The sequence below is a fragment of the Pristiophorus japonicus genome, unplaced genomic scaffold (assembly GCF_044704955.1).
Source record: "Pristiophorus japonicus isolate sPriJap1 unplaced genomic scaffold, sPriJap1.hap1 HAP1_SCAFFOLD_183, whole genome shotgun sequence".
Taxonomy (NCBI): Eukaryota; Metazoa; Chordata; class Chondrichthyes; family Pristiophoridae; genus Pristiophorus; species Pristiophorus japonicus.
The window spans coordinates 573,536-582,210 of NW_027251516.1; the positions used below are offsets into that span (position 1 = coordinate 573,536).

At 44.0% G+C, this 8,675-nt stretch overlaps 1 protein-coding gene across 1 annotated transcript; it reads left to right on the forward strand.

Annotated features, from left to right (window-relative positions):
* Positions 1–1,454: 1,454 nt before the first annotated feature.
* Positions 1,455–5,446, forward strand: LOC139243716 (probable G-protein coupled receptor 139). The gene is made up of 2 exons (XM_070870839.1): positions 1,455–1,524; positions 4,542–5,446. The coding sequence occupies exons 1-2, from the start codon at positions 1,455–1,457 to the stop codon at positions 5,444–5,446; spliced, it is 975 nt and encodes a 324-aa protein (XP_070726940.1).
* Positions 5,447–8,675: the final 3,229 nt, after the last annotated feature.

Below are 8,675 nucleotides of genomic sequence, written 5' to 3' on the forward strand. Positions count from 1 at the left end.
TTAGTGTAGGGTCACCTCTAGTAATGATCGAGTAGAGTCACCACCAGCAACGTAAGAGTCGAGTCACCACCATTAATGTTAGAGTAGAGTCAATTCCAGTTATGTTAGAGTAGAGTCGCCATCATTAATGTTAGCGTAGAATCACCACCAGTAATGTTAGAGTAGGGTCACTACGTATAATGTAAGAGTAGAGTCACCCACGGTAATGTTAGAGTAGGGTCACCACCAGTAACGTTAGAGTAGGGTCACCACAATTAACGTTAGAGTAGAGTCACCACCAGTCATGTTAGAGTAGGGTCACCACCAGTAACGTTCGAGAAGAATCATCACCATTAATGTTAGAGTAGGGTCAACTACAGTTATGTTAGAGTAGAGTCTCCACCATTAATGTTACCGTAGAATCATCAGCAGTAATGTTAGAGTAGGGTCACTCCGTTTAATTTTAGAGTAGAGTCACCACCAGTAATATTGGAGTAGAGTCACCACCAGTAATGTTAGAGTAGGGTCGCGACTAGTAACGTTAGAGTAGGGTCACCACAAGTAACGTTCGAATAGAGTCACCACCAGTAATGTTAGAGTAGGGTCACGTCCAGTAATGATAGAGTAGAGTCACAACCAGTAATGTTAGAGTAGAGTCAGCTCCACTTATGTTAGAGTACAGTCGCCACCATTAATGTTAGAGTAGAGTCACCACCAGTAATGTTAGAGTAGTGTCACCTCCAGTAATGTTAGAGTAGAGTCACCACCCGCAATGTTCGAGTAGGGTCACCACAAGTAATGTTAGAATAAAATCACCAGCAGTAATGACAGAATAGGGTCACCACAAGTAATGTTAGAGCACGGACACCGCCAGTAATGTTAGAGTAGCTTCACCACGAGTGATGTTACAGGACGGTCACCATCAGTAATATTTGAATCAGAACGAGTAATGTTACAGTAGCATCACCACCAGTGATATTACTGTACGGTCACCCTCAGTAATGTTAGAGTCACAACCATTAATTTTAGAATAGCGATTTCTACAGTAATGTTAGTAGAGGGGCACACCAGTAATTTTAAAGCCCATTCATAATCAAAGTATAGGGCAATTGTAATTATGTACAGCTTTCACTGAAGTATTGTGAGGTTTCAAGAATCTGATGCAGAATCCGGGAGGGAACTTCCCTTGAGGGAAGTTCCCCTGAAAAATTCCCTCTGGGTTTATTTTTCGTTCATTGTTTTAATAGACCGAGTGTCACTGACGGAGTTGTACAATTTCCCCATAGGCCTCTGGCCGCGCTGTCGTGGAAAATCTAGCCTTGTTTGTTAAGTGAATGGAACTAACGCCAATTGTTGATTAAACTGATTTTCTCACCGGGGCACCGATTGTCCTATAAAGGGTGAGCGTTAACGGATCTCAGAGGAACTACAGTCACAATCGTGAAGCCGGACAGCAGTCAGATATTATTCCAAAAATGGCACGGCCAACAATTCTACAGTTAAGGGAAATTTACTATCCTTTCCTCGCTGCATTCGGTGTTCCTGGTAGGTCAATATATCCTGTTGCCTAATAGCTTTTGTCAACGTCACTGTTAATGATTGTATTACAGATTACGAGAATTTCTTCATTGCAGTCACTGATGCACTGGGAGAAGTCGGTAAATATCAGAGGGAATCCTCACGTCCGCGCAGCTGCTGAGGCACTGTTCTGGTTGCTGGTGCTTTGTTGCTGGGAGGTCAACTTTTTTCTGTATACTGAGGGAGGGCGAGGCTGATGCCACGGCAGCTCTAACAGTACATAGTTCACTACAGCTTAGTATACTCATCACATATGTGCCCTTGTTCCCTGCCTCCATTAAGCTGAAAATCCCTTTAACGGCAGCCAGCAGCACGCAACAGGGGACTGTGAAAGATATTTGGAGCAATAATTGCCGCTCAGGTAACGGCTCCGCTGCCAACCGCTGCCATACGCTGTCAAGAATCTTCACGGCTCCACCAGCTCCTGCTCTGTGAAATAACAGCTCCCTCCGCGCGAATGTAAATAGAAAATGCACGGAACCTTGACCAAAACTGAATGTTTGTCTCAGCTGGATCATTTATTTGAACTGATAAATTTCTGGTAATTGTTTGGAAATTATATCTAATACAGCTGATATCCGATGCAACTCCCGGGATCCAATTCCCCAATTAAACCGATGAAATTTAATGTAAAATTCCTCTGATTACCCCCTGCGGCAGTACCTTATATAACTGACTCCTTGCATCACTCAGTACCAGCCTCATGGTGGATGGTTTAAGCGCTCCATACTGCATTGAAATATACGTTTGGATGTACGTAAGGGGATCCGCTTCTTTATTGTCTCTCGAATATGAACAAGTTGGAGAAAAGGCCAAGTATCCACTTTTAGGGCTTTTATCTCTAACTGTACCATCCCTGCGAGGTACTGCAGCTTGGCTTGGACAGCAAATTTAGTGTGCATCGAGCCTCAAACTGGTGTCCGGAGCGATAGCGATTAGAATAACAATCGGGACAGATGTATGACAGAAGGCTGATCCAATGTCGCACAGATTCAAAGTTGGCCTCCGACCTCGCCCCAGCCCTTGATCCATCTGTGCCTGGGTGTCGGTGGTGGTGGGGTCGCTCTCCATTACAATTTCACCAATTGATTCCGTGTGACCATTCCGTGCCACAGCCCCGACAACAACTGATTGAGGTAAAAATATAAAAAGCAAGGAATCTCAGAGGGTCAGCCAGTATCTTTAGAGAGATAAAGGCAGTAAACTTGTCAGGTCGCTGACCCTTAGTGAGAACAGCCAATAGTTCGAAAAGTAACAGATTCTTCCGGAAGTGCTGGGGTCCTGAAACGGAGAGCAGTGAATAGGAGGAAAGAAAAAAATGATAGGGGGAAAGGAAGAATGGATTTGAGAGAACAAAGGGGTGATGGGCTGAATTGAGATGGTAATAGCACAAGTTAAGAAACAAAAGGTGAGTCTAGATGGGTTGTGAATGGCAGACTAATTGCCAGCTACCTTGGAAAACAGAGGAAATCAAAATAAAAATTAAGAAGGGGAAAGGTTTTGTGAAAAAAATAAGCGAAGAAAGGGATCAAAGTTTGGGAGAGGTTGTGGTCTTAAATTGTTGAACTCGATATTGAGTCCAGAAGGCTGCAAATTGCCGAAACGAAAGGTGACGCGCAGTTCCTCGAGCTTGCTTGAGCTTCATTGGAACAGTGTCGGAAGCCGAAGAGTGAGAGGTCAGAGTGGGAGTGGAGTGGAGAATTAAACTGACATGCGATCGGAAGCTCTGGGTCACCCTTGCGGAATTAACAAAGTTGTTCCGCAAAGTGGTCACCCAATCTGCTTTTGGTCTCTCCAATGAAGAGGGGAACATTGACCGAAGTGTGTTGGACTCTGGGTTCTCAGTCCCTCGATCTTGAGGGTAGAATGATGTACTACTTTTGCAAAAAATGTCATCACCTTTCGACATGATAAAAATGTAATAGGAAGACATTTAGCTTCTCCCTAAAATACCTGTACTGATTATTTGCAAGCTATATTATCGATTTGGAAGAAAGGACCGATTGTAATGTAGCCACATTTACTGGCAATACAAAGATGGGAAGAAAAGTAATTGCGTGAGGAGAACACAACAAATCTGCAAAAGGACATAGACAGGTTAAGTGCCTGGGCAAAAAATTGGCAGATGGAGAATAATGTTGTAAAGTGTGAGGACATGCATTTTGGCAGCGAAAAATCAAAGAGCAATTTATTATTAAATGGAGAAAAATTACAAATTGCCGCAGTCCTGCTGGACCTGAGGGTCCTTGTGCACGAAACATAAAAGGATAGTATGCAGGTACAGCAAGTGATCAGGAAGGCCAATGGTATCTTAGCTTTCTTGCAAAGTGGATGGAGCATAAAAGCAGGGATGTCTTAAGACAGCTATATAAGGTGTTTGTGAGGCAATTCCTGGAATACTGCGTGCAGTTTTGGTTTCCATATTTACGAAAGGATATACTTGCTTTGGAGGCAGTTCGCACAAGGTTCACAAGATTGATTCCGGGGATGAGGGGATTGACTTATAAGGAAAGGTTGAGTAGGCTGGATCTCTACTCATTAGAATTCAGAAGAATGGGAGCTGTTCTAGTCGAAACATATACGATTGTGAAGGGGCATGACAAGGTGGTTGCAAAGAAGTTGTATACACTGTTTGGGGAGACTAGATCTAGAGGGCACGGTCTTAGAATTCGGGGCTGTCCATTACAAACATAGATGAGAAGAAATTTCTTCTCTAAGATTTTGTAAATCTGTTGAATTCGCTGCCTCAGAGAGCTGTGGAAGCTGGGACCTTGAATACATTTAAAGATTAATAGACAGTTTATTAAACGATAAGGGGATAATGGGTCATGGGGAGCGGGATGGAAAGTGGAGCTGAATCCATGATGGGATCAGCCATGATCTTATTGAAGGGCGGAGCAGGCTCGAGGGGCCGCATGCTCTACTCCTGTTGCTGTTTCTTATGTTCTTATGTTCTTATGACCTCCTGTCCCTCTCTCTTACAGCGAACCTACTGACAATAGTGATCCTCTACCGAGAAAACTGCGGCCTTTCCAAATGTATCTCTGTTTACATGGTGGCCATGGCAACAGCAGATCTACTGGTCATGATCTTCAATGTAATAGTGCATCACATTTTTACATATCACTTTCCACATTCCATGCTGTCCTACACTGCCGTTTGTAAGTTTATTATTTACATCAATGCTACCAGCCTGAATATGTCGGTGTGGTTTACAGTCTTGTTCACAGTTGACCGATGTGTAGCTATATGTTGTCAAAAGTTTAAAACAAAGTATTGCCGAGTGAGAACGGCTGCCGCGGTTATAACAACAGTCTCTGTCCTGATCTATTGCCAGTGCCTTCCATTTTGGTTTGCTTATAAATTTGAACGAATAATTAACAATATTCATTGGGGTTGTCGCCCCAGTATTGAATTTTTTACTTCGCCTGCAGGCGTCGGATTCTCATGGATGGTAAATGTATTAACATCATTGTTTCCGTTTGCTCTGATATTACTGTTTAATTGCTTGACAGTCAGACGTATTTTAGTGGCCAGTCGAGCCCGCAGGGGACTCCGGGGTCACAGCAGTGAGAATCAGAGCGATCCCGAGATGGAGAACCGAAGGAAATCGATTATTTTACTATTCACCGTATCGGGCAGTTTTTTAGTGTTGTGGTTGACACCATTCGTTAGTTTTTTAACTACTGGACTGACAAACACCGCGCATTACCGAGGTGATTATAAAGCTCCTGCATACATCGCCACAGAAACCGGATATATGCTCATGTATTTGAGTTCATGTACAAACACATGTATCTATGCAGCTACCCAAACTAAATTCAGAGAAGAGCTGAAAAAGTTGGTAAAATCTCCTTGGACATTGATTCAAATATTGGTTAAAAAATAAAGAATGGAACCAAAGTATCCTCTCCACCTAGAGCTAAGTTACACCCTGTGTTCCTGTTAGAATGGCAGCCTTTCTGTTCGAACTAAAATGGTTTGCTTTTGTGATAATGAACAGGTATCAGAAAACATTTTTCCCATTTTGTGCCTTACGTGTGATGTCTGCTGCTTTCCCCGGCTGAACATAATCAATTCCCGCTGAAACAGCTTTCATCACGTTCAAGATTCAAAGAGATTTCGTAAATGCAAGTTGATGTTTTCGACTAATTGATAATGTTGTTTGCTGTGACTAGTCTCAAGCTCCGTTACCAACTATAACAAGATTCACAAATGGCATAAATTATTCATGTCATAAAAAAGCAAACCAAGCAGTGGGGTTCATTTCTATGGGGATCGAATGGAAAACAGAAAAGTTCTGTTGAAATGCATGGAAACGTGGTTCGACCATACTTGGAGTACTGAGCATAGCAATGGTCTCGATCTTTTAAAACGGGTATACAAGCATACTAGAAGGTGCAAAAACGACTGATGGAGACAGTAGGAACTGCAGTCCTCAATGTGAGATCAGACATTTTTGTACACAAATTTGCTAAAAATCTCAACTGGTCATCAAAATGTTGAAATGTTCGAAGAGAGGAATTAACAATTCGATCCAACCAGTCCAATCGGCGTTTACCCAACACGTTAAAAAATATTTTCAATCACCTTATCAGCTCTGTCTCAACATCCATTCAATCTACATTTCTTTATCGATCTTCTCACTTTAATCTTGAATATTGCCATATTTTCTGACTTTTTAATGCCACTACACCACAACTCTTCCTCTAAATAGAGTCTCCGACTATCAGTTATCAATTGGTTACATTTATTCCTTAAGCTCTGGCATTTCTTTATAGATTCCACAAATAATGGAAGCAGCCTGCTTGTACCTGCCATGTCCCATCCCTTCTTAAAGCAAATCACCTGCGTACTATGGGACAAATGATATCAGCCTGGTATCAACGCACAATGTATTCAAAGTTTGAAAAGTGCAGCTAAAATTGCTAATTGATACCTTCCTTTTGGAGAGGCTTGTGCTTTTGCTTGTCCTGAACAGTGAGAAGAAAGTATTTGATAGCTTGATCACCCAAAAAAATTAGGACACATCCAGACCCCGGATCCATTGCTAGGTCGCCAAAAAGGGCAGCTTTGGCATGTGTGAGATATTTGCTGCTTCCTGAACTTAAGACATTGGTGAGAAAATTGCGGTTGGAGTCTTCCTTCGGACGAACACTGCCGACCGAATCAAATCTACAAAATTACCTGTCTGTACCCGAGATCCGTTGGTTTCCAGTCTGAGGTCTTCATTCACGGCGTACGCAGGTATGACTTTCACGTACAGATGTCTATATTTCAATGACGTGGGCCTGGACCACCAATCACTATCTAGAATTCTGATTGAAGAAGGTGCGAACGCGCTTTGTACGAGTTCACATTACCATCAATGAGAATAACACTTAAAATAAAAAAACACAGCACACAAAAAATTAAAAAAACAAATCAAATACTTAACAATAATTGAAATTAAATATAAATAAATGTTTTAGAAAAAAAAATATTTTTTATTTTCTAACGTGTTTAATAGGGTTAAAATAAACTTACCTTAATGGACCGGGTTTTTAACATAAAAATAAATGATTAAATTACATTATCTACGCTCTTGCTTTTAGCAGACATAAAAGTTTGAAGGAGATTCGCTGTGCGTGAGTTGGGCAAATAGCCCAATCTCTGCCTCGTGGACATCATTCTCCTTGGGAGGCGTTCCATCTGTCGAGAGAAATTTTGACAGATCAAAAAAGCTAGTTATCGGCGCATGGACATTGCACCCCGAAATCTGCCGTTTGCGAGGCCTCTCTGGGTCTGCGCACACTTCGCATGGATTCGGCGAGACCGCAGTCATCGGCCCATTGCTGTATTTTCAGAAATAATGTGTGGTCCATGAAGCAACCAGCATGTGATATGCATGAAGAATATGTCCTGAGGAATGGTTAGAATACATTGTCAGTCAAGCTGACAACATCACTGCATGAACTGGTTAATGTGGCTCGAGAGAGTGAGAAAATGTGTAAAACCAAAGGGAGGAGTTCTGCGTAAATGTCGAGATAGATATATGATAATGATGAGGTGTTGTTTCGTGAGAGCCTTACTTATACTAATGTCAACAAAGGCAAGCAGGCAATGCTTGAGGTGGGCCCCTGTAGATTGCAGCCAAATGGCTAGCTGTTCCACAGGACTCCCTTCTGGAGTTTGTGTGTGTGTGTTGGGGGTGCGATGTGCTGCAGGCTTGCTTTGGGGACAGTAGCTTTGGCGGCAGGAGCCACACAGTGGGATCGTCTTATTGTGCAGCCTTTAAAAGTACAACAGCACTCATCTTAGAAACAAGGTGACTTCACGCAAGTGTTTTATTTCAGCACCCTAACAAGATGCGACAGGTTAGGATCCGGCAGCGTATGCCCTTCTTTACCTCAGCTCAGCTCATGCTCATGTCATGTCACGTCATGTCTTTTGATAATCACAGATTTTATATGTATATAAATACATATAAAGTATTTTTCAATGCTGCTGCTGCTGCAAGGGAAGCAGGCAATGCTTAATGTGGGCCCAGTGGAATGCAGCCAGCCAGCCAGCTATTCCACAGGGCTCCCATCTGGGCGGGACATTGCGTGGAACAGTCGGCGGGACAACGAACAGGACAGTGGGCTGCACAACGGGCGGGACATTGGGCGTGACAGTGCGTGGGGCAGTGGACGGGAGAGTAGGCAGCGCAAGGGGCGTGGCAGTGGGCGCAGCCGTGGGAGGTACAAGATGCGGTGCAGTGTGCGGGACATAGGGCGGACGGTGGGCGGATTAGTTGGTGGGACTTTGGGCGAGACCATGGACGGGGAATTGAACGGGTTAGGATGCAGGACAGTGGGCGGGACAAGCGGCGTGGCAGTGGGCTGGGCAGTGGGCGGATCAAGGTGCGGGGCTGCGGGCGAGTCAGGGAGCGGGACAGCGGGCCAGATAAGTGGTGGGGCAGTGGGTTGGACAACGGGCGGGGAAGTGGTCGCATAAAGGGTCGGGGCATTGGACGGGACATTGTGCGGTAAAGAGGGCGGTACAGGGGGCGGGAAGAGGGGAGTGGCAGTGGGTGGAACAGTGGCCCGGGAAATAGGGCGTAGCACAGGGCGGGGCAAGGGGCGGGGCAATGTGTG

What these genes read in the sequence shown, in the direction of transcription:
- LOC139243716 (XM_070870839.1), top strand. Translation starts at nt 1,455, where the DNA reads ATGGCACGGCCAACAATTCTACAGTTAAGGGAAATTTACTATCCTTTC. An exon ending in CGCTGCATTCGGTGTTCCTG is followed by an intron (nt 1,525 to 4,541) that starts GTAGGTCAATAT and finishes TCTCTCTTACAG; the next exon opens with CGAACCTACTGACAATAGTG.